We start from the raw sequence: 24,472 nt of genomic DNA on the forward strand, positions 1-24,472 counted from the left end.
CTGCGAGGTGACAGGCTTCTTGTCAGTGACTGTTTTAAAAACCCACTGTGCTAGGGAGAGAGAGACTGAGGGAGAGAGAGACAGTGGGACTGAGTGTGAGGGAGAGAGAGACAGTGAGAGAGAGAGAGAGACTCAGAGAGAGTGTGAGGGAGAGAGAGACTGAGAGACAGGGACAGAGAGAGAGAGAGAATCATAGAGAAGAGATAAAAACAGGGGGATCCAGTGTTAGAGCAGTGTGGCTATTTAAATATCAGATCAATTATTATCATAATATCAATAATTAATAAGAACCCTGATCCAACTAGTACCAAATGTCTAGGACACATTTTCCCCAGTAAATACCGACCTACTCTACCAGTGTAGAAACCCATTTCCCTGGTTTAGTCATTAGAGATGACTGTGGTCCACCAGCTGTGGAGCATAAAGGCTGATGAAAGGTCAGAGAACTAATCACTGACCACTTTTTGCCCGTATGCACTGCCTCAACAAAATCAATACATCTGCAGAATTCCTGCTCATTAATTTCCTCATACAGCACCCTCTTCAGCCAGGTCCAGAAGCTCAGCAGTGCTGCTAATGGAGCGCTAATCTGTCTGCCAATCGAAGCTGGACCACACTACAGCGGTCAATCCAGCAACTGCAGGTGGGGCTTAATGAGTCTTCCACATGAACAGAGGAGCGGTGGCTTTGTTGGGGAAGGGATAGGAGCCCACTGTGAATCCCGCATAAAAGCTCCTGCTTCTTTAATTGGGAGGAAGTGGAGGGGCGTGTTGTTTTGGGTTTGGGTTTTCACCTTTTAAAAACCCAAGGGAAACAAGAGTATTCTTACAGTTCACGCTTTTGAATTCTAATTTCGCAGGGGGTGGGGACCTCCTAATAATAAGCAGGACTTTGTTTTTAAGGGCCCTACAAAATGTAGACTACAAAGTCTTGAAGAGAATCACTTTCAGTCACAACTCGAAGCATAATCCCAGTGCCACACAACAAAAGTATTCAGAAAAAAAGGAATTGATGGCATTGAGGGTTACTCAGTATTTAATGCTTGGAAGTTTAGATTTTTAATAATTAAGTAATTATTACATGGTTATTACATAAGATAGAAATCAAAGATTACATATCTTTGTTCTCTACACAACATCCGATGATCAAAGGATGACAGCGTTGATATAACTCTGAGGCATTGTATATGGTTTTTCTAAACATCTGTCAGATCCTGCTGTGAAAGAGAGAGAGAGAGAGAGAGAGATGCATGGACTTATGCAGTGAAATGTTGGGAGGATAAGAGGACAAAGATGGATTGAAAGAAAGGCCGGAGTGGGAGGATGGATTGGGAGAGGAAGGGGTGGAGATAGGAACAGAGGAGTGAAGAGAGTGAGAGATGAAGAGTGAGCTGCTTGTTTGAGACGAATGTTCTGGAGCATATTTCTGCAGAAGATGCAGCGGATCAATAAAAGCAATCTGCCCTGTGGTAAACAATTTCACCTGCCACTAGAGAGAGGCGTTGCATTGCCCTGGCTTTTGAGGTCCTTCCTGGTGACCGCTGGGGTTTATGGGGATTAATAAGGCCTTAAATCCCAGGCCTGGGACCCATGACATGAGTTGGAGCTGCAGTGAGATGCTGTTTTGATGTTGGTCTGTTTGAGGCCTATTGAGTTGGCAGAGGGTCACTTTTACATCTGTGACATGCAGGTGGGGGGGGGGGGGGATATGATGAGTTTTATTGTATTGTTAAGCCACAGTTTATAGAGAGAGAGAGAGAGATTGATTCTGTGTCTCTGTGCAGGCCAGTTTTTGTGTGTTTCCAGTGTCTACCAGTAGGGTGCAGCAGACACAAACTGTCTGATTGGAGCTGAACTCTGGTTGCCATGGAAACCCACCATAAAGTGATGCAGGCTAGTTGTAATAAAGATTTGTGCAAAGGGCTGTATCAGACTACACACACACACACACAGTTGTTTCCATGTATTTTGAGTACTTTAATTCCATGGATATATGCACTAACCTTAAATATAACCGTAACTTGACTAGACCCTGACACTAATCTTAATCTTACATTAAGACATACCTTCATCATAAAATTAAATAACTTACAAGGAAGATAAGTCCCAAGAGTGTGAGAGGAAAAGCACACTGTAAAAAATGTTGTAAATTTTACAGTAAAATACGGCAGCAGAGTTCCCAGGCATTTACCGTATTTTTACAGGAACACTACTGTATTTCAAATTTACAGCATATTACTGTAATTGAATAATACAATAATTTACTGTAAATACTGTGATTTACAATAAAATACTGTAGCAAACTCGCTGTAAATTTACAGCAATTTTTTAGTGCAGAATTTCTCACATAGGGCTGTGCTGTAACTTATCGTGTGCAATAATCTCACCAAAAAAATTAAACAATAGAAATATGTATATCATGATTATGGTGATTTTACGACTTGTTTACATAAATCATCACTATAGTTACACATGACATGGCGTACCTTTATTACATCATTTAGGCACAGCGACAGGTACGGTGGAAAATTGCTGTACGTTCAGATATTTGTGGTTGGTTTGGATATTAAACATCAGTATTCTAAATATTTTTATACAATGTCAGACTCTAATATAACATTTATTTTGATGCAGTAGTGTGTTCTTGAAATGAAACAATTATTTTCAGTGTTTTTTTTTTTTAATTTCATATCGCCAAGAATATCGTTATCGCCAAAATACCCTGAAATATCGTGATATTATTTTAGGGCCATATCGCCCACCCCTACCACGAGCACCCTTCTCAGAGCCTGTATTGGGGCTGTGTTATTTATGTCGTATGGACACGTTCCCAGCTGTTATAAATGTTATAAATTCCTCTTGAGTGTTTTAATGCCAGGTTAAAGCACACACTCCTGCAGCGCCGTGGCTTTGTGGTGGTGTAAGGCCTACTGGACGCATGAAGTTGGGCCCAGAGAGTGGGAGAAAACGAGGAAAAAGAGAGATAGATGAGGCTTGTGCTACCTGCCGCTTGGCATTTGGTGTGACGTGTGGCTTCAAGTGAACACACCACACAGTGTCTCCAAGCAGAGGCTCCAATCCAAGACCCTAGGACCCTGAGACTCTGGGGCTGTGTGGCAGTAATGCCGTGACCTCCATTTTCCCCGTATTAAGGAACCCCATTATGAGAATATATGAACTCCTGTGTTCACAGGGCAGGCAGCGTCTGGAGTGCGGGTTCTCACATGTTTCTGTCTCTCAGGGCCGTAATGAAGGTGTCCAAGTCCAGCCATAATTCCGGGATGTACCAGTTCTTTCAGTTTCCATCAGCAAAAGCCCAGGGAAAGCAGCTCAGTGCGGTTCCTAGTGGGTTTCATTTTACACTTCAGAGAAGTGAGCAAAGACGTCTGATGCCAGATTTGAGATTCTCTCTCCTCTCTCTCTCTCTCTCTCTCTCTCTCTCTCTCTCTCACACACACAGAATGTGTGATAGAGAGAGAGCTTTAAGAGGTGAATAGCCTGTCTGATGCTGTAATCTACACCACCCAGACTGGGTTTGAATGTCCATCCCCATGTATCGTATTCCACCAGATGTCTACAGACACTTAAGGCATCTTCTCATTGAATTGCTACCATTTTCTGAACCAACAGAAATCATCTGAGGAGCTCCAGACACTCTAGACACACTGACCCTAAGCCAGGTCATCATTTCACCCCACAACAAGGCGCCTTAATTCCAGACTTTCCGAAATAGGACAGTAGTCTTATAAAAGAACTGCTTTGCATTCCATTTGCATCTGTTCATTTGGCAGATGTGCAAAACAGAGGGAAGACGAAGCCAAAACAGTGCAGAGAGAGAGAGAATCTAAGGACTCGGGAGCTGGAGGAGCCGGAGAGCCCTGCTGTGGCTGGATCTTTTGAAATAAATAAATGCAAATGCAGACCTTGAGGATAAATAATGGATTTTGTTTAAAGATATGCAAATGGTAAACATTAATGTGAAAAATGGACTGTGATGCACTTCTAGCAAGACTTGGTTTTAAGCATGGATTGACTGGAGTATGTTTGTAATTGGGGAGGATTTGTAGCACTTATTTCTGGGATTACAAATGCAGAAAATTGAATACAATAATGATACCTTTATCAAGTAGATCAGCATCTCCTGAACATTCTGCTTTCATCAGTGAAATCTAATCATCTCCTGCTGACACGGTTATTGTTCTGCTATTATCATCAATCACTGACATTCAGGTCATAACAGCAGGCTTCTCACCCAAATAAAAATGTAAAAAAAAATGCTACATCATTTTTTGTACATTGACTGTCTCTTAAAGAGTGTTGGAATCTTAAGAAGAATGGGATCCCCCCCCAACCCCCATTAAAAAATCCGATAACGTAGAAGGAAGAGAAACGAGCAAAAACGACAAAAAGCCAGAGCTTCTGCTCCTCGCTCTTCACTGCTGTGCGCTCGGGTCGCGTAAACAGTGACTGTTATCAGTTAAAGGTGCTGTAAGTGCCTGTTCTGGACGGGGGGAGGACTCTGATGTTGAAAACAACCAGACGAAGGCAGTTTGGCCGGCTAGCTGGGGGTCCACGACAGATGCTGGCGGCCTGTTAAGCAGCTAACTGGGGATAAATTGGAATAATTTGGGGCCCGTTGAAGGAGGGGGGGTCTCAATAAGGCTCTGAACCTTATGGTTTCTGGGGTTTAACCGACTCATAATGCCACTGAAAAGCTGCCGTTTGATCTGGAGGGGTTGGAAGACAGCCAATCACAGCAGAGGTCATTTGCATATGAGTTTTGAAGGTAAAGAGCAGCTTTGGGATGAAAATGAGTTACTTGGTCAACTTTACAAACAGTGTAAGTGGATTTCCAGGAGTGGGGACATAAGACGGGGGATGGGCCCTTTAATGCAGAACTTCATTAACGGCCCTGCAAGAGCTGGTTTGTTAGAGCTTGATTAGAACAAGACCCTTAAGGGTTAGAAACATCTGCCCTAATGAATGCAGAGGTCTGGAGCCGTATGAGCGCCATCACTGTGTCTATGGTCTTCTGAGACGCTTCCTCTCACTGTATCTTCCCTGATGAAAAGGATTTAAGGCGTCTTCACATTGGCCTTAGGTTTGTGGACTGACAGCAGTGCTGTTTTAGAGCTTTCCCCATATTTTCCATTCTCTCAGTGTCCACAGTGCCACAGTGAGGGAGAGGAAACAGCAGGGTTGTACATGTAAACATAAATCTAAAAGATTGAATTCTTTTTCCATCTCTCTCTTTCTTTCCCTTTTCCTCTCCCCCTCTATCTTCCTTCCCTCGCTCGCGAATACGATCTCTTTTCACACTCAGTCTCATTCTCTGTCACTCACTCTCGTTTTCCATTGAGTTTTCATATGTCTGAGAGGTGCAGTGACAAAAAAAACCCCAGAAATCGCAGAAATAGTGCTGACTAAAGGTGTGTGAGGGCGGCACGGTGGTGCAGCAGGAAGTCACACAGCTCCAGGGACGTGGAGGTTGTGGGTTTGAGTCCTGCTCCAGGTGAACTGTCTGTGAGGAGTGTGGTGTGTTCTCCCTGTGTCTGCGTGGGTTTCCTCCGGGTGACTGTCTGTGAGGAGTGTGGTGTTTCCTCCGGGTGACTGTCTGTGAGGAGTGTGGTGTGTTCTCCCTGTGTCTGCGTGGGTTTCCTCCGGGTGACTGTCTGTGAGGAGTGTGGTGTGTTCTCCCTGGTTTCCTCCCACAGTCCAAGAACACACGTTGGTAGGTGGATTGGCGACTCAAGTGTCCGTAGGTGTGAGTGAATGTATGAGTGTGTGCCTCCAGGGTGTATTCCTGTCTTGCACCCAGTACATTCCAGGTAGACCCACCGTGACCCTGAGTTGGAGAAGTGGTTACAGATAATGAATGAATGTATGAATAAAGAGGTGTGTGTGTTGAGAGAGAGAGACTGTGTGTAAAGGTCTGTGTGTGTAACTTTGAGGATGAGGACTATAGAAGTAGTACAGATGAATAGATAATCAGTCTGAAATCCCCAGCCCTATTTTCCACACACACACACACACACACACACACACACACACACACACACACATATACAGAGGCTAGAATTCCTAGATTATTTATTTATTTATTTAGCTAGCTGTGCTTCCCTTCATCATCTTGTTAAAGGTCTGTAGGTTTGTTTACTAGCAATCCAGCTCTCTGTGTTTCCATGGCAACGGGACCCTCTTGCTTCTCAGTTCGGCGGACTGTTTGTTCATCCACGACGTCTGAAAAGATGTCTTGCTTAGTACATAGGAGATCACTGTAGGTGGGGTGTGTGTGTGTGTGTGTGTGTGTTTGAATGAGAGAGAGACAGACAGACAGAGAGAGAGAGAGAGGGGTCCGTCCTGCAGACTGTAGCCTTTGCAGCTATTTTCAGCCTCTTTACTCATGATTCGGACATGTTCTAGTCTTGTAAACGTCCAAGGCTCATTTCCAGACTCTGCAAAGTGTGGTCAGCTCAAAAATGACCAATGGGACCATACGCACGCACATATTGGGAATGTTTTGTAACTGCAGCTTCAATGTGTCTCAAAATATTAATGCCTTGATCCATCCATGTACCCACGGAAGCACAGCTGGACCCTGTAGATGGGTGTCTCTACGTCTCTTGCCTGTTACCAGTCTTTAATTAAGCCTCATTTGGACTCAGAACTATTTTTAATAATGCCGACTGGTCTGGCGTTGGAGTGGGCACCCGGGGGGACTCACATTAACACATAAACACCACTTGGCTGGCGCCATCTCTTTGAAACAGTGCTGGGTAAGCTCTCCGTGTCTTAGAAAACAGATGGTCTGGCTGAGGGTGGGAAATTCTTCACATGGCCTGGCTGCGACAGTGCAGCTTCCACACGTACTCATACACTCTTGCAGACAGAGACACACACACACACGCTGCAGACACCAGCAAGGTATCTCCGTGAACATGAAAGGAAGTGTATTACTAGGTGTTAAAAATGTGAGTCACATGACTCCCGTTCAACTCTAAATCTCAATTAGGAGATTCCCACAGAGCTGTTAGGATTTCGTTTCGTTATCCAGAGTTTCATCCCAGGGATGCCACAGAGCTTCCATGGCTCAAAGCGAGCATAGCTTGGATGTTTGAGGGGATGCTAGCCTAGAATGTCATACCAGGTAGTGTTCTCCTCCAAGTGTGTTGAGGTATCCAGTGATGATCATTCATTCATTTATTCATTCATTGAAATGACATCTGTTTCCCCTCCCTCTTCCTCAGGAAATAAGCTGAACAAAGACCTGAAGCACTACCTGAGCCAGAGGTTCCAGAAGTCGTCTGAAGACCACAAGCTTCAGCAGATCATCCGGGATAACCTCTACCGCCACGCTGTGCCTTGTGAGTCGAACTGCTCCTCTAGAGCGCTGCATTGCTGCTTCCTAGCTTCTTCTCTTCTCCGGGGTCTCCTGTGGTAAATCCAGACTGAGAACTCGTGAGCCAGTGTCTGAGCAAGGGAACTAGCATCTGTGACAGTGGTGTGACTGGATTTATGCATCAGAGGCTTGTCACACACAGTTCCCTTTGGTTACATCATGATATGTGTGTGTGTGTGTGTGAAGTTTAGATAGCGCCCAGAAAGTTAGCCTTAGAAGCTAGGTAGAGAGAGGTGTCAGAGCCACGCTGTCAGTGTTGCTGGGGTCATTAGAATGTGGGATGAAGTGTGTGTGTGTGTGTGTGCACTGATAGTGGACGTTATGACGTTATCTGCTCGTTATTTTATTGTGCATTCCGTGCAATACGTTGAATATTCCTTGTCCAGTTTAATTTGATTGTGTGGCAATGAGCATGTCCTTCACCTAATCAATGATCCACATCACCTCCCACAGATCAATAACGCACCTGATTAACAGATTAAACCTGCGCTCATTTTCTGAGGAGTACATCGGCGAGTACATGACAAATGTAATCAGATTCCTACGACATTTAATTAGAAACAACTCTGTTAATATTATGGCCTTGATCTATTCCTCTCCTCCACTCCTCTCCTGTCCTCTTTTCTTCTCAATTTCTCTCCTATCCTGTTCTCTACTCATCTCTTCATCTTTCCTCTCCTCGCCTCCATTCCTCTCCTCTATTCTTCTCCTCTTCTCTCCTCCACTGGCCTCCATTCCTCTCCTCTCCTTCATTTCTCTCTCTTCCATTATTCTCCTCTCATCCATTCCTCTCCTCTTTTCCATTCCTCTCCTCCACTCCTCTCCAGTCTTTTCTTCTCAGTTCCTCTCCTCTCTTCATCATTCCTCCCCGTCCTCTCCCCTCCTCCTCTCGCCTCCATTTCTCTCTCCTCCATTCTTTTCCTCTCATCCATTCCTCTCCTCTTCTCCATCCCTCACCTCTTATCATTCCTCTCCTCTCCTCTCCTCCACTCCTCTCCAGTCCTCTTTTCTTCTCAATTTCTCTCATCTCTTGTCCTCTTCTCTTCACCATTCCTCCACCATACCGCCCCCTACTCTTCCTGTGGTGTATTGCAGTCTGTCAGAATGACACACACGTTATAATTCAAGCTGAAGTCAAATAGACTCAGGGGACTGTTGTCTGTGCCCTGTCTGCTGAAGGATGTGATGATGTCGGAGTAAATGATGGACAGGAGACAGAAGCCGAACATGAGGCTGCGGGGCTCACCTTTGGGCTGTTGTCCAGCAACCATTTTTCCAGTAGTCCTGATATAGGGTCATCTCCCCTGGATCGTCGAGTCAGAGCTCTGGTCCTGGATGAGTGCTCTTGTAGTGAGCTGAGTGTGGACTAAGCTCAGTGTAAATGTGATTCTGCTTCTGACTAATGCACTGGAGCTGACATTAATCTTAAGGAAAGATTCATTTTAGAAAACACTGCACTTCTGCTACTGGCTGCCTTTTTTTCAGATAGTCAAACAGCTGTGTGTGTGTGTGTGTGTGTGTGTGTGTGTGTGTGTGTGTGTGTGTGTGTGTTTGTTTTTGGGTCAGCTTGTGGTGAGGCGTGAGAGTGTGTAAGAGTGCAGCTGCTTCTTTGTTTCTTGATGGCCTGAACAGTGGGTCAGGTTGCCAGGTGGCCAGTGGCTGGGTGTGTGAGAGTGAGTGGGTGTGTGTGTGTTTGAGAAGGAGGAGGTCAGTAGGTCAAGGGTGACAATAAGATGTGTGACCTTTGAGCAGGGAAGCTTTCACGGCGGTGAGAAATTCTGAGACCAATTTAGCGGCACAGCTTTGTTAATAATCCCTGCAACATAATATCTGCCATTCAGCAATTGGTGTTCTCCTGCAAGCGTGTTGAGATCCAGTTTTACTGTAGTATTAAAAATCAATTCATGATGCGGGAGTCATGATGCGTGTGTGTGGTTAAACTGCAGAGCTCTTTACCTTCCTCCTCTCAGCCATCGGATCATATTAGCATTCAGACACGACAAAACAAATCTTAACCTCTGACAAACCTCCCTCTGGCCACCTCCTCCTTCTCCACTCCCCCCACCCACCCCCCTTCGCCCTCTCTCAGCAGTCGTCTGGTGCTAGCTGCTCAGGTTGCTGCTGCTCCAGCAGACAGCCAGACTGGATTAGCGCTCTGTTTTTTTTTCTTTTCTGTTTTTAAAACACAGGGATCCTGGGTCTCCATCTTTCTCCACAAATTAAGGCAAGTTGTGGTCTTGTAACTCTCCGATTTTTCTGTGCATTATTCTATTTCTGTCTTTTTTCCTGAAAGATTGCCTTTTGGATGAATCCAATGCACTTGTGTTGGTTGAGGATGTGTGTAGCCTAAAAGACTGGATGGGGTGTATAGGGGGATGGTTTGGGGTTGGCGTGGGGGTTGGGTTGAAGACTGGGTTTGGGGATGGAGAGAGAGAGAGATTCACACATTCGTTCAGTTTCAGTGCTCAGTGACAGATGGCTGTGTCGCGGTAATTTTTACCCCTAATCTAATTCATCCTGAGGCTATTGTGAACAGCCCCATAAGGGCACAGACCTCTTTGCCCTGTGTGTGTGTGTGTGTGTGTGTGCGTGTGTAAGCACGCCTGTGTGTGTGTGATGGAATGGCGGCAAGGACAGGGTGTATGAAGCTCGTGATCAGATCCAGATGTCACCTGAACAATAGCAGCATTCTGTGGCTCAGCAAATCAAACCAGTAACAGAATGACAGCAGACAGCTTCACATACGGAGTTGTGGGTGCCTGGTGGCCATTTCCATGTTATATGTAATAAAGAAATGCTTATGAACCATGTGTGTGCGTGTGTGCGTGTGTGTGTGTGTGTTGTGTATGAAGAGAGACAGAGACACTAATGTAAAAAAAAAAAAATGTTAATTTAATAAATGAATGCATTATCTACATGGGCATTTATGTTATTTATTTATTTATTAATTATTATTATTTTATATATATATATATATATATGTCAGTGCGCAATATTTATTTACTGACTTTTTTTGACATGTGTCTTGTCAAAAAAATACAATGTAGAATATATGGTAACTGTTGCACAGGCCACACTGTGTCTGGTCAGTGAGAATTAATGCTAATAAAAATGTTTCCATAATTACATGGAAAAATACAGAAATAAAATACTAGAAACTATGATATGTACTTATTTTTCTTCTGTTCCATTCCAAATCTTTCCTGATATAAAACAGGGAGCATTAAAAAGCTGCTACTCATGCTCATAACGTCCAACGTGTCAGCCTCCAGTCTTCACCCCTCAGTGAAAAACTAGCCTGTTACAGTTAGCATGTAAGCTAATCTCAGGCGGATCTTCCACTCTCTCCCGCAGTGCAATCACTTTTGAGGCTGGAGAGAAGAGATGTGGTCTGAAGAACACCCTGCTTGCTAGTCGCCGCAGATTAGCAAGCTAATCAACAGTCCGATCTCACCACCGCCCCTCACCGCTAGTCGCTTTGCTCTAACAGTCTGCTCTGTCAGAACTGCTGCCAGTTCGTGTTTAAAAATAGCTCACAACACCTAGCTTTAGTGTTTATAATCCAATTAGTAAAATTAAAAAGAGAAAAGGAGGGAAATGCAAGCTAGCCTAGCCAGTCTGCAATATTCCCTCCTTTATTCATACCCACCTCTGCCGCCTTAGTGTTTTTATGTGAAGAAACATTGATCATTTACAGCGATGTGTGAATTTGACACTGTTTACAATTGTATGAATACTGTGTCTGTGAGTATGAGTGTATAAGTTTATGGATTCTGAAGCAAACTAGCGACTATTAGCTTTTGAGTCTGGTGATTTGAAGTGGTATTATGCTAAATGTTAGGGTTGTAACAGTACAGCTTATTGTACTACATTGTATCATGACTTGCATGTTAGCTTGAAGTGAATGTATATTAGTTTGTAGTTTGTGAATTAGCTTAGTCTATGTTTTTCTATCAGTTGGAAATATCCCTACATGTCCAACACTAATCCTAGTCCAGAAAACCAGCAAGTTTTTTATTTAAAAATTGAACATTTATCAAAAATGTGTAAATTGTTAGAACAGTTTGTCCCCTAGCATTAGGGATGGGATGCATTCTATAACAGAAGCTATGAACAATTTTCTTTACTGTCTTGCTCTGTTTAACTAAGATTAGAAAGTTTTACTTACTTTTCTCTGTAGTACTCCAGTTATATTTGTCTAAATCTCTTGTGCACACACAGATTCACATTCCTAGCTCTAAATCCTATTCCAGATTCATTTGCAAGTCAAAGGCAGACAGAGAACTGTGGTTCAGCCTAAGAGCAGGGTTCGGGAGCATTGTTTTGGATGAGCAGATTTCACAAGAAAGAACTTTGCAGACAAAAGGGGAAGAATGTCACTTTAAAGGCTTCCCTGTTGAGATCCTCATCGTGTTCTGGACGGGCTGTAGTGACTAGCATTGTTGATGCACTGAGATCAGCATTGTGGTGTCTTTCCTATCCATCAAAATCAGGACTCACTGACTCCTGACCACCGGTAAAAGGCTAAATCTCATAGGTCCTCCCATGGCAAAGAACGGCATCCACACTTGAACACAGCTACTTAACCTCCCAGAGTGAGACATGCAGTCTTCTATGACAGTGATCAGTTATCTTTCATCAAAGAAGAAGAAAGTACATCTGCATTTCAACAAGCTTGCCTCGACATATACTAGCATCATTAGCTTTGGTTCAGTTTCTGAACAATAGCATCACCTAGCATTGCTAATCTGGTGTCAGTCAATGGATTTTAGGGGAGAATGGGAAGAAAATTTGAATTTTTTATTTTTTTTTGTTACGAATGGGAGATTTTCATCCAAGGAATTAATTGAATTAGCACTTTAGCCATTCCCAAAACCCCTAGAACTATCTCAATAGATGTGACTTAACAATACTCAAACAAGAAAAGTCTTAGCAGTCAGGAGTTAGCAGCTGGAAGTTGAACATTATGTAAAGTAGTGACTACCTCCCAAGGTGAGCTCCAAATCAGAGCCACGGCTCCACAGCGATTGTAGATGAATCATACTTCTGTCCCCAAAAATAGCAGGCCAAGCAGAAGCTAGGGATGCACTGGGCTCCTGTAGCTACCTGTGGCCTAGTTTCCCCCAGCACTGAGTCTGGGGAGAGTGTAGTTTGGGCTCGAACAGGGTCTTTGTTCTTTGCTTTAGGTTGTTTTGCTGAGCAAATGCTAAAGGAAAGTTTTTGGTCTAGTGTCATTAATGGAACATATTAACACTATTTCAGTAGCATAACTAATTTTTAAATAACTTTGGTAGAAACAAAAGCATTGTACCCCATTACCCATTAGACAAACTGTAGAGTCATATTAATATCTGTATTTAAACGCAGAAATCTATTCGTTACCTTGGTTTTGTGTAGAGTTTGAGGAAACCCAATATTAGTAAAATAACCTGTTTATTTGTCAAAAATTTTGAATATCGATCAAATTATGTTTTACTTAGTACATCTATGTTCTCCCCGTGTCTGCGTGGGTTTCCTCCGGGTGACTGTCTGTGAGGAGTGTGGTGTGTTCTCCCTGTGTCTGTGTGGGTTTCCTCCGGGTGACTGTCTGTGAGGAGTGTGGTGTGTTCTCCCTGTGTCTGTGTGGGTTTCCTCCGGGTGACTGTCTGTGAGGAGTGTGGTGTGTTCTCCCTGTGTCTAAGTGGGTTTCCTCCGGGTGACTGTCTGTGAGGAGTGTGGTGTGTTCTCCCTGTGTCTGCGTGGGTTTCCTCCGGGTGACTGTCTGTGAGGAGTGTGGTGTGTTCTCCCTGTGTCTGTGTGGGTTTCCTCCGGGTGACTGTCTGTGAGGAGTGTGGTGTGTTCTCCCTGTGTCTGCGTGGGTTTCCTCCGGGTGACTGTCTGTGAGGAGTGTGGTGTGTTCTCCCTGTGTCTGCGTGGGTTTCCTCCGGGTGCTCCGGTTTCCTCCTACGGTCCCCCAAAAAAAAACACATGTTGGATTGGTGACTCAAGTGTCTGTAGGTGTGAGTGTGTGAGGGAATGTGTGTGTGTGTGTGTCTCTCTGTGAATGACTGGCGCCCCCTTCAGGGTGTATTCCCGCCTTGCGCCCAATGATTCCAGGTAGGCTCTGGACCAACCGCGACCCTGAACTGGATAAGCGCTTACAGATAATGAATGAATGAATAATAGTGTATCTATATTAAATTTAAATTAGCCACCTATAGTGCAGCATAGAGGTGGACAATATGGTATTTTACAGGGGTCATGTTATGGAAAATGTTTTTCACGGTGAGTGGGTTGGTAAGCTTTGTGTGGGCTGCCGAAGTCAGAAAACTGACTATAATTCAACGTTAAAAGCTGCAAAAAAGACACAGGGCATGGAGAAATAACAGCATTTAGTAAAAACAGAGAAAATGAAAAAGGAGAAGAATGAGAACTGAAGAGAAATAGATAAACAACCAGAGCTTCTGCTCTTTCCTCCTCACTGCTGTGAACTTGGGTCGGGGTGAACTACGAGCAGCTCATTATCATTTAAAGGAACAGGCGCGGAAAGTGGGAGAATGCTGCCGTGGAGTTTGATCCTTGTGGTATTTTGACCAAAGCATGTCACAGACCCTAGAATTGTGTTCACTATGTCACTGTGTACATTAATGCATTAATATAAAGTTAAAAGGAAAAGGAAACACATTTTATAGATGAATATGACTTGTGTATTCTGCATTATGTAGTGGTTTATATTTAAATATCTAATTAAATTCATTTTACTCCTCAGTAGTAAAGTATCTCACAGGGCACATTTTGCTTAAAATAACAGAAATAAATGCACGGTCTTTTACTGAATGTAATTATTGATGCGCCTATAGTGGGCCGTTATGTTCAGAAGCCAGTTTGGTCTGAGCTAGATGTGTTTATTAGATTGCGGCTGCTTGTATTGATGGAGATGTAACAGAACTACGAGGGGTGAAATGAGGCAGCACACACACACACCCCGCCCCCACCCCATGGCCCAGTGCACTGGCTTGGCGGGGTTAAATGAAAACAATGGCCGTGTTATGTCTGCCTGCCTTTATGTTTCTACACTCTGGTCTCAGTTGAAGTCCACAGTTTTCCTTCTCCATCACCAATAGCTCTGGTCTGATCACATGTTGTGTTTGTGTGTATGATAGATTTACATGAACGTGTTATTTGCAATGGGAGCATGCTGTGTGTGTGTGTGTGTGTGTGTGTGAGAGAGAGCGAGAATGAGGTTGGGGAGAGTGTGAGAGAGATGGAAAGGTGGGCGGGTGTATGTGGGTGAGCGAGGCTGTTTCTGTCAGACGGCTTTTGGTGTGCGAGTCTTTCACATTGGCTAGGCTTCAGCACTGGAATGAGAGAGAGAGAGGGGAAGGAGGAAGGGAGGAGGGAGGAGGGATAGCAGACTGGGCAGTGCTGGCCGCATTCTGAGCATCCAGTGTGGTCAAGAGAAGCAGATAATCACAGCGTTTGGTGTTTCCTTCCTTTTTCCATGCGTGGATTTTCTCCAGTCGGAATCCTGAAGGAAAGCAGCCACTAAACGGTATTTGATCAGCCTTTTTGTTGGCATGGTGATGATGAAGATGGTGGTGGTGGTGGTGGTGGTGGTGATGATGATGCTTTGGCTTCCGGGGTCTGGCTGGTGGGGGTGGGGAATGAGGGATAATAGAGAGTGTGATAGAAAGATGGAAAGAGTGGAAGATGGAATGAAAGAGTGAGCAGTGAGCTGCAGAGCGCAGCTGTGAATGATGCTAATTGAAGCATCCAGAGCTAACTGAGCAGTGGACGTGAGCTCTGGAAAATGGTGTGCATGGCTGGCTGCACGTGTGTGTGTGCGTGTGTGTGCACCAGTCTTGTTTGGTGTCATTGGCAATTTTTCTGTGTTTGTGTACAGGCTGAGGCAGTGTTATTCTGAGTTTAGCCATGTAAGCTGACATGTTGGAAGCCATTATGTGTGTGTGTGTGTGTGTGTGTGTGTGTGTGTGTGTGTTGTTGTTGCTTGGTGGCAGGCACTCAGGAAGAAAGCTTCAAACATGTCTGTGTGTCTGTCTGCCTGCCGCTCAGCATCAGGTTACAAATATCTTGCCTGTCCTCTGCATAACTGTTTACCAATGGCGGGTTTCAAATCTCTCTCTCTCTCTCTCTGTCTGTGTGTCATCTATCTGTTAATGTATTATTTTCACATTTTTCAGTCATCTACCAGGTGGCTTTCATTTCTTTCTGGAGACTTGCTTTCAAAGAAATCAGCAGGGATATTTCTCCACACCGCCTGTGTTCCACAAAGGTTGTATTCTCTGCGTCTCTGGTCCTCTATACAGTTCTTACCTAAGCAACTGGTTTAAAAGTGGCTAGTTTTGAAATCTGTCTCTCATTCTCTCTCTGCCTCCTTCTCCCTGTCTCCGTTTACTATCATTTCTGCCTTCAGAGAAAACGCATTCAACGTTCATACAAAGCTCTTTGTGCCTTGGCTGCGTTTTAGCCAGGTTTCTGGGCTTTCTGGGTAATTGAGTTTTCACTCTCCTTGCCCTAGCCTACAGGTCTGTGCTTGGTTTCTGTGCTCTCTCTGTCTCTCTCTCGATGAAGAAAAAATGGAGGGAGCTGGAGGCTGTGCATGCGTGTGTGTGTGTGTGTGTGTGCTGCCCCTGGTTTAGGCTTTTCTGTCCAAACACTTCTCTGCCTCTTTTCAGTTCATCACTGTATCGATCAATAAGAATGACAGAGTGTTGCTGCTGCATGGCTGAGTGTTTGCAGGGGCTCTGTTTGTATCGAGGGCTGATTTTATGAAAGGAGTTATTCTTTCCAGGATTGTTGCATTAATTCTGGGACACTGAGTTCCTTTTGGTTTGGTTTTGTCTTGCGCTCAACATTTTGCTGAAACGTACAGCATGCATAGTTTCCAGTGGATGGTTTTGGCATGGCAAGGGCGTTGGAAGTGCGTTTATTTATTGGATAGAATGGTGAAATGTGGGGTACAAGATGGAAAGGTAATGTATGGGCTGTAGTGTGTGTGTAGGGTACAATGGTTATATATAGTGAGAATATGTAGGGTAGTATTGTGTGGTGTTTAGGGGGTTTATGTGAGATGGAATGATAATGTGTAGGGTCTAGTGGGTAGAATAGTCAGTGTGTTAACTCGCGTATACTGTCAATGTGTGTGTGTGTGGGGTTGTATATGATGCATAGGGTGAAATGGTAGTGTGTGGGGTATAGAGAGTTGAATATGAGTGCATGTGATGTATGGAGGGTATATCTCGGGTATTGTATGAATATACAGACTGTAGCAGCTCTCTGTTTGTTGAATCGGTTCTGTAAGTCGGGTGGGGATGTGTGGGGTAGAAAATGCTGGAATGTGGGCTGGAGTGTTTGTGGATTAACCCTTTGCAGGGACAGATGGCTCTCTCTCTCTCCCACTGAGTCTGGAGGCCTGTCTGTCACCATCAACATGGGCGCACATCCCGAGGCCACACTGTTCCAGCCCTTTCCCTTCTGCACATAGCTAAACACGCGAGCCGCAAAGAGCCCACTAACCTCGCTCTCTCTCCTGGATCCCGTCTTTGTGTTGAAACATATTTCGGACTATTACCGGGGGTTTACTTTACGCTTGGGTTCCTTTCAGAAGATCCTGCATCTGTTACAGCAACAGAGTAAACCGTGGAAGAGGGACTTGGCTGATACCTGTCAGTGGAGCACATGTTGTTTCTGTTGTGGCTTGTCGTTTGTCCAGTGAGTGTGTGTTTATTCAAATTGAACAAGCATCCCATGCATCCCATGGCTTCAACAATCCAGGCTGAAACACCCCCTATAATATCGCTGTGAGTGGGCGTGGCTAAACTGCTATTAGCCGAAAGGTGGTCATCATGAACACATGCGATTTGGATCATGGGAGTCTCACAGTCTGTAGCCGAGATGCTGGAGGACATCCTTGACACCTGAGACCCCGGGGCCCGATGTCCTCCACCCCTCCAGCAACACTTTCAACCATCTGTTATCTTTTCTGATGATTTGGAGTGGTGTTTGTGCCTCAGAACTGATATTTGAACATCAGCACCTGATACTACTTCAGCTCGCTTGGAACCACGAGTGAGCATGTACTAAAGAAGAACCCAGCTCAGGGTTCCGAAAATCAATCAGAAATGGAGAACCAGAACAGTGTGAAATCAAACCAAGACAACCGAAGTCAAGACAGGGCCTTTGAGGCTATGATGGGGTGGTTATTTCTGGTCAGTGAGAGAGAGGGAAAGAAGAGGAAGAATAGGAGTGAGAAACAGAGAGAGAGAGAGTGCAGACTATATTACTGACTGGGTCACGCTCATAAAATATTCAATCCAGCCTCGAAGCACAGAACAAACACGACTCTACTCGGGCAGCGGAGCTTCATATTTATTTCAATTAGCTATTTATGTATTTAACAGGGCGGGCTTTAACAGCATCGAGAAACAGGTCTGGGGTGGGGGCTTAAAAGATAACATCACGTCCCATCCATCCAGCACTTGGATGTTTTTGGTATTTCAGTCAGTTTCTTTCATTTTCGATGAGCATTTGATGTAGATGGTGTTGCTAGAATTAAACTACAGAAATGAGGATATGAAATAAAATGATAAGAGTAAACTTTGGAGAGATAAAAGGGATAATAATAGTTGTACCTATTATTAGACGGAGGCGTTGGAGGAGGATGATAGTGTTCCTAGACGTCTTCTTTCATGTCAGTAACAAACACTGTCCCCAGGGCTCTGCTGTCTAAAAGTGAACCAGTCAGCCACAATATTAAAACCACAGACAGGTAAAGTGAGGGAGGGGGATGGGGGGGATATATACATCAGTGTGTGAACAGTCAGTTCTGTTCCACTGCATGGAACCTACACGACTCGGCATGGCTCTTTTACTTTTCCACTGGCCAAATCTGGTACCTGGAATTGCGTAGGTTTTCAGTCCCAGCTCACGCCGGGTTCCAACCGTGTTGAGTGGGTACTAAATGGTGGTGTGTAAACCCTACAGAGCACTGATTAACCAGAGCTATGTCACCACGGAATGCAGAGCTCTGACACAAACTTGCCGCTTGTAAAATCTCTTAAGTTACAGTAACTTTCATTGGGCGCAAGGCAGTAATACACCCTGGAGGGGACGCCAGTCCTTCACAGGGCAACACAGACACGCACACACATTCACTCACACACTCACACCTACGGACACTTTTGAGTTGCCAATCCACCTACCAACGTGTATTTTTGGACTGTGGGAGGAAACAGGAGCACCCGGAGGAAGCCCACGCAGACACAGGGAGAACACACCACACTCCTCACAGACAGTCACCCGGAGGAAACCCACGCAGACACAGGGAGAACACACCACACTCCTCACAGACAGTCACCCGGAGGAAACCCACGCAGACACAGGGAGAACACACCAACTCCTCACATACAGTCACCCGGAGCGGGAATCGAACCCACAACCTCCAGGTCCCTTTAGCTGTGTGACTGCCACACCTACCTACTGCGCCGCTGCCGTTCTTGTGGTTTTCAAAGCCAGCGATTCCTGTTAGAGACGTGGTTTTTCAACATCACTGTCTCCATTTCACAGGGGAGCCCTGCCAGTGGAAAAGTGGCAAACATTAAGCGAGCCGAGCCGTGTCGAGTCGTGTAGAATCAGACCCATGTAGTGGAAAAGCAGCATATGTTGGAAGCCAGAAAACAGGATGAGAGTAAGGATCTGACCCTCTTTGACAAGGGCCAAACTGCCATGGTCATAATGTTATGGTCAGACCATCTCCAAAACACAGGTCTTCCTGGTGTACAGTAGTGAGGAGTTCCTGGTGTACAGTAGTTATTACCTGCCATAATTGGTCAGAGGATGGAAAAAACAGTGAATCAGAAAACAGATTCAAAGGCAACCAAGGCTAGACTCTGTTTCAATCCCACTGAAGAGCTACTGCAGCACAGGCTGCTGAGAAAGTTCATGCTGGCTCTAGTAAACGGGTATCAGAACACACCGTGCAGTGCAGCTAGCTTCCTGTGTAGGTGGCTGCCTGCCCGTGCTGAACCCTTAGCTCCATGTCTCTACCTAGGAGGTATAATTATATATTAATACCAGTGGCGGATGCTGGTCTTTCAAGGAGGGGAAGGTCAATTTCGGCCTACATCATAAAATGTGTCGGTTTATTTACACGTAAATTCTACCCTCCGATCCTTTTTAAGAATATGATCTGTGACTCTGTCGTACCAACAAGGCGTCTTTTCCAGGGACTTGACTAGTGTCCTCTCAGTGGCCAGCAGAGCTAGGCTGCTTAAACGGCCTTGGCCCATGTGAAGTGTGTCCGCCTGTGAGTGCTTTGTGATGGTGGAGGGGCTCAGCAGCACCCGCTAGAAACTGCGATAGAAGTCAGAAAGAGTGATAGAAGTCAGTCTCCAAACACAAGCAGCTACAAAAAACCCACCAGAAATAGAAGCTCGATTTGTCGCTAGTCATTTTTAACAAAGAAAATGCCGCTAAGAGGTTTAAGAAAGTCTGGTTCTACTCAGAACAGAATGAAAACGTAATGCTCCCACGGATCTTTACACCAAAGGGTCGCTGATTTGCTCATTTCTCTGTCAATCAAAAAGGGATTCAGCCTCAGACCGATCATCCAATCATCATGCAGAAGCTGAGCGTCCGGGCCAGCCGAGGCCAGCCCACTGCCCCATAGACCCCCAGAGACGCTGAGCGTCCTATGGGCGGGACAAAGCCCATCATTTATCCAATGATTCGTCTCATTTCGCTGCACTTCGCTGCTTCACTATTGAACTCTGTGGACGCTCAGTGTCTACACTGTTTAAAGCCCTGTGAAGCTGCAGGAATGATTGAGAGGAAAGCCGCGTCTTTACCAGTGATAAGAAGCTGATTCTGAACAAAAGTTGAGCGCGTTGATAACTTATTTTTTGACATTTTAGGGGAAGCTGAGCTTCCCTTGCAGTCTTAGAGCAATCGCCTCTGATTAATACATATTAAAGCAACAGTAGTTAGCATTTTTACCTTAAAATTACAGAACAGACCTCTATCATTGCTACGCTGGGCTAGGCACTGCAGAAACTGCACTTTGTAACTTTTAGAAGAGGGTAGGAAATCACCCCTGGTCCCTGTCCCTCCCTGATTTCAGGACAGTGCTATAAAGATTAATTACATTCTGAAACGTATTGGGCAGCATTGGACAAAAACCACCGAAGTGGTGCTTTATAATTCAGCATCCACATATAATTGAATACACTTTATGCTAGAAATATTTTCATCATGTACATTTTTGCATGCTGTGCCTTGCATAATTCATAAAACAGATTTCTGAATCTGGACCTATGTTTGTTTTTCAGTGTCTTAGACGTTTTAGACTGTGGTATTCTCAGTGATATCAATAAAATCTTCCTCAGTATCGGTCGATATTATTGGAACGCAAGTGTATCGAACAGGCCCTAGGAAAATACACTGAGGTGGCAAACTGAGTTTATATATTCTTACATTTCCACCTTAATTTTCCTCAAACCTGAACACAATGAGAGTTCCAAAGCCCAGGTCTCTTAACCCGAACTAATCTCCGAGCCCTACATTTCCATACTGTACCTCCATATCCACCCATTCCTCCAGTCAGCAGCTCAGACAGACCCCGGTACAGTGCCATGAATAAAGGATAAGAGACGAGGAATGTGAACTATAAATATCTGGCGAAGATAAAAGACAGAAATGGGGTTAAAATCCTTCCTAGAAAGCCTGGGTTTTGTGGGTTGATTTTGATTTTCAGCTCTCGAACAGCAGCGTCACGGACTGTTCCAGAAAGACAACGCACCAGCAGCAATGTGAGGGTTTTTGAGGGGGCAAAGAGGGAGGGGCTATGACAGAAATATTGCACACCTGAGACGCAATACTACAGCAGCACAAAAACCACAACAAAAACTGAGTGAGAGAGAGAGAGAGAGAGAGAGAGAGACTTTATTAATCCTGAAGGAAATTGCAGTTACAGTAGTAACAGAACCACAGTGAAGATTGCATCCGTATATCAGCGGCTGTGAAATTGTACAAAATTTAAAAGAGGCTTCTGTGTTTACAAGTGTGTGTGTGTGTGTGTGTGTAAATGCAACCGACCATAAAATCTTACAATAAGAAGAGAGGGAGCTTTAGATGAGCTTTGAAAATCTGTCAATGAATATTTTACAAATGTACATATTGTTCTATGGGAGCAACACGATCATAAATACGTGATAAAATGCATGAAATGAACCAGTAAATTGAGGGAGAGTGACACAATGGCACTGCGGGAAGGGTCAGGGCCAGACGGTTCAATCCTCTTTGTCTGTGAGGAGTTTGCTGTGTTCTCTCTGTGTCTGCATGGGTGTCCTCCAGGTGTGTTGGCTTTGTGACATTTCCTACAGTTGGGCAAGTGCATCAGTGTACGTTCCTGCCTTGTGCCCATGGATTCCAGGTAGGCACTTGACTCACTGTGACCCAGAACAGGATGAAGATGAGTGAGAGAAGAGGTTAGGGGGTGGCTTTAGAACTTGCAGTCCATTGGCTCCAAATAAATGTTGTCATTAAATGTATTAAAATAAGGTTCTGGGGGCTTCTGAATGGAACAATGGAGAAAAATGTTAGTCCTTTCATCAGGGGCCCTCCAGTTCAGTCCTGGAGATGCTTCAGGTCCTCTGTCCATAAAAGAGCCACAAGAGCCCCGCTTTGAGTGTGGTGTCTATAGAGTGCTGATGGAAAGGAAAGGTCGTGTGAGGTAGTGAACCGGCTCGTGCTTACTCATGTGTCCCAGACTCATAGCAGGTGCCCCTTCAGGCCGTGAGGAGGAGCGGAATGAGGGATGAGGCTCCAGACCTTCATCTTATTACTCTCCTCTTCAGCTTACTGCCCTTATTTATCTACGTCTCTCACCTAGCCACGCCACTTTAACTCCCAGAAGAAATTCAAACCCTTCCAGAGCTCATTTATCACTGTCTTCTCTCTTTTTTTCGTTTCCTTTGCCATTCGCACTCTTTCATTTGATTCATTTAACTCTCGCTCTTTGTTTGTTTCTTTTTGTATTACTTCTCTCTCTCTCTGTCTCTCTCTCTCTCTCTCTGTCTCTCTCTTTCTCTGTCTCTCTCTCTCTCTGTCTCTTTCTCTCTCTCTCTCTCCACTCCATTCTTCTCCGTTCTCCAGCTCTGAGGTCTGGATGGTGGTAATTTACTTAGCGCTGAGTTATTTAATCTAAAGCAGATTAACTTTATATGGCATCTGACTATGGCCTGCTTTTATGTATGAAAGTTTGAAAGTGTAAAATTGCTGTTGAGAATGTGTGTGTGTGTTGCCCTGTGAAGGACTGGCGCCCCCTCCAGGGTGTATTCCCGCCTTGTGCCCAATGATTCCAGGTAGGCTCTGGACCCACCGCGACCCTGAATTGGAGAAGGGTTACAGATAATGAATGAATGAAAAAATGAAAAACAGGAAGAGAAGGAAACTTTTTTTTTTTTTTTTTTTTTTTTTTTTTTACAGCATTATGGAAGTCGTTGTAAAAAGATTTTATTCCAAGTTACATTTCTGTTGGTGCATTCATCATGAAACTTTCACACAGTGGGAAGGACAGCTGCTGTGTTCAACTGATGTAGTATAACAATGGAGAAGAAGGTTTTAATTGGACAGTTGTGATACGCTTTATATATTAGTTTTATTAGCTAATTATCTTCAGTCGAAAACACACAAAAAAAACTTTAGATACTAAACATATCTTTGAAGCCCCCTCAGGGAAAATGAAGTGTTTAATCTTGTTAGCGTCTCCATTTGGTGTTGTTTGAAAACTAGAATATCGTTCCTGAAATAAGCGGTCAGGGCCATGGCTGGGCGTTTCCACTTCGAAAACTGCAGGCTTCCAAAGACTGTCTCAAACACATGGATTCAGACTGTCAGAGATAATGATGTCATATACCTAAGGAGGTGTGGGACTCATTGTGTATGTAGTGAGGAAAGGTATAGTTCCTGCTTAGTCCCTTTTTATGGCATTAATGAATGTATTCATTCTTTCATTCATTATCTGTAAGTGCAGTTCAGGGTCGTGGTGGGTCCAGAGCATAGCCAGAATCACTGGGCGCAAGGCGGGAACACACCCTAGAGGGGGCGCCAGTCCTGCACAGGGCAACACACACTTACACATTCACTCACAATCTCACACCTATGGATAATCTTGAGTCGCCAATCCACCTACCAGCATGTGTAGGAAACCCACGCAGACACAGGGAGAACACACCACACTCCTCACAGACAATCACCTGGAGGAAACCCACGCAGACACAGGGAGAACATACCACACTCCTCACAGACAATCACCTGAAGGAAACCCACGCAGACACAGGGAGAACACACCACACTCCTCACAGACAGTCACCCGGAGGAAACCCACACAGACACGGGGAGAACACACCACACTCCTCACAGACAGTCACCCGGAGGAAACCCACACAGACACGTCTTTACCAGTGATAAGAAGCTGATTCTGAACAAAAGTTGAGCGCGTTGATAACTTATTTTTTGACATTTTAGGGGAAGCTGAGCTTCCCTTGCAGTCTTAGGGAGAACACAACACACTCCTCACAGACAATCACCCGGAGGAAACCCACACAGACACAGGGAGAACACACCCCACTCCTCACAGACAGTCACCTCGAGGAAACCCACGCAGACACAGGGAGAACACGCCACACTCCTCACAGACAGTCACCCGGAGGAAACCCACGCAGACACAAGGAGAACACACCACACTCCTCACAGACAGTCACCCGGAGGAAACCCACGCAGACACAAGGAGAACACACCACACTCCTCACAGACAGTCACCCGGAGCGGGACTTGAACCCACAACCTACAGATCCCTGGAGCTGTGTGACTGACACTACCTGCTGCGCCCCTGTGCCGCCCTATTAATGAATTCATGTTTATTGTAAATAATTTCAAGCTATGAACAAGCTGATGAATATAGCTGTGTTTCAGGGGTAACATCGATGACCTGAAGGGGGCTTTAAGGTGCTAATATTGTGTTATCACCTCTGTTAGACCTTTCATTATGCGCTTCCTTAATGGGGCTTGATTGACT

At 44.8% G+C, this 24,472-nt stretch overlaps 1 protein-coding gene across 5 annotated transcripts in view; it reads left to right on the plus strand.

Annotated features, from left to right (window-relative positions):
* Positions 1-24,472, plus strand: part of magi1b (membrane associated guanylate kinase, WW and PDZ domain containing 1b) — a 133,086-nt gene that overhangs the window by 41,127 nt on the left and 67,487 nt on the right. For all 5 annotated transcript variants that reach the window (XM_066670108.1, XM_066670111.1, XM_066670109.1 and 2 more), the window contains exon 2: positions 7,247-7,363. In XM_066670108.1, the coding sequence (XP_066526205.1) occupies positions 7,247-7,363 (117 nt within the window). The remainder of the gene's footprint in view (positions 1-7,246; positions 7,364-24,472) is intronic.

This window comes from Hoplias malabaricus, chromosome 5 (genome assembly GCF_029633855.1).
Source record: "Hoplias malabaricus isolate fHopMal1 chromosome 5, fHopMal1.hap1, whole genome shotgun sequence".
In the NCBI taxonomy this organism is placed as follows: domain Eukaryota; kingdom Metazoa; phylum Chordata; class Actinopteri; order Characiformes; family Erythrinidae; genus Hoplias; species Hoplias malabaricus.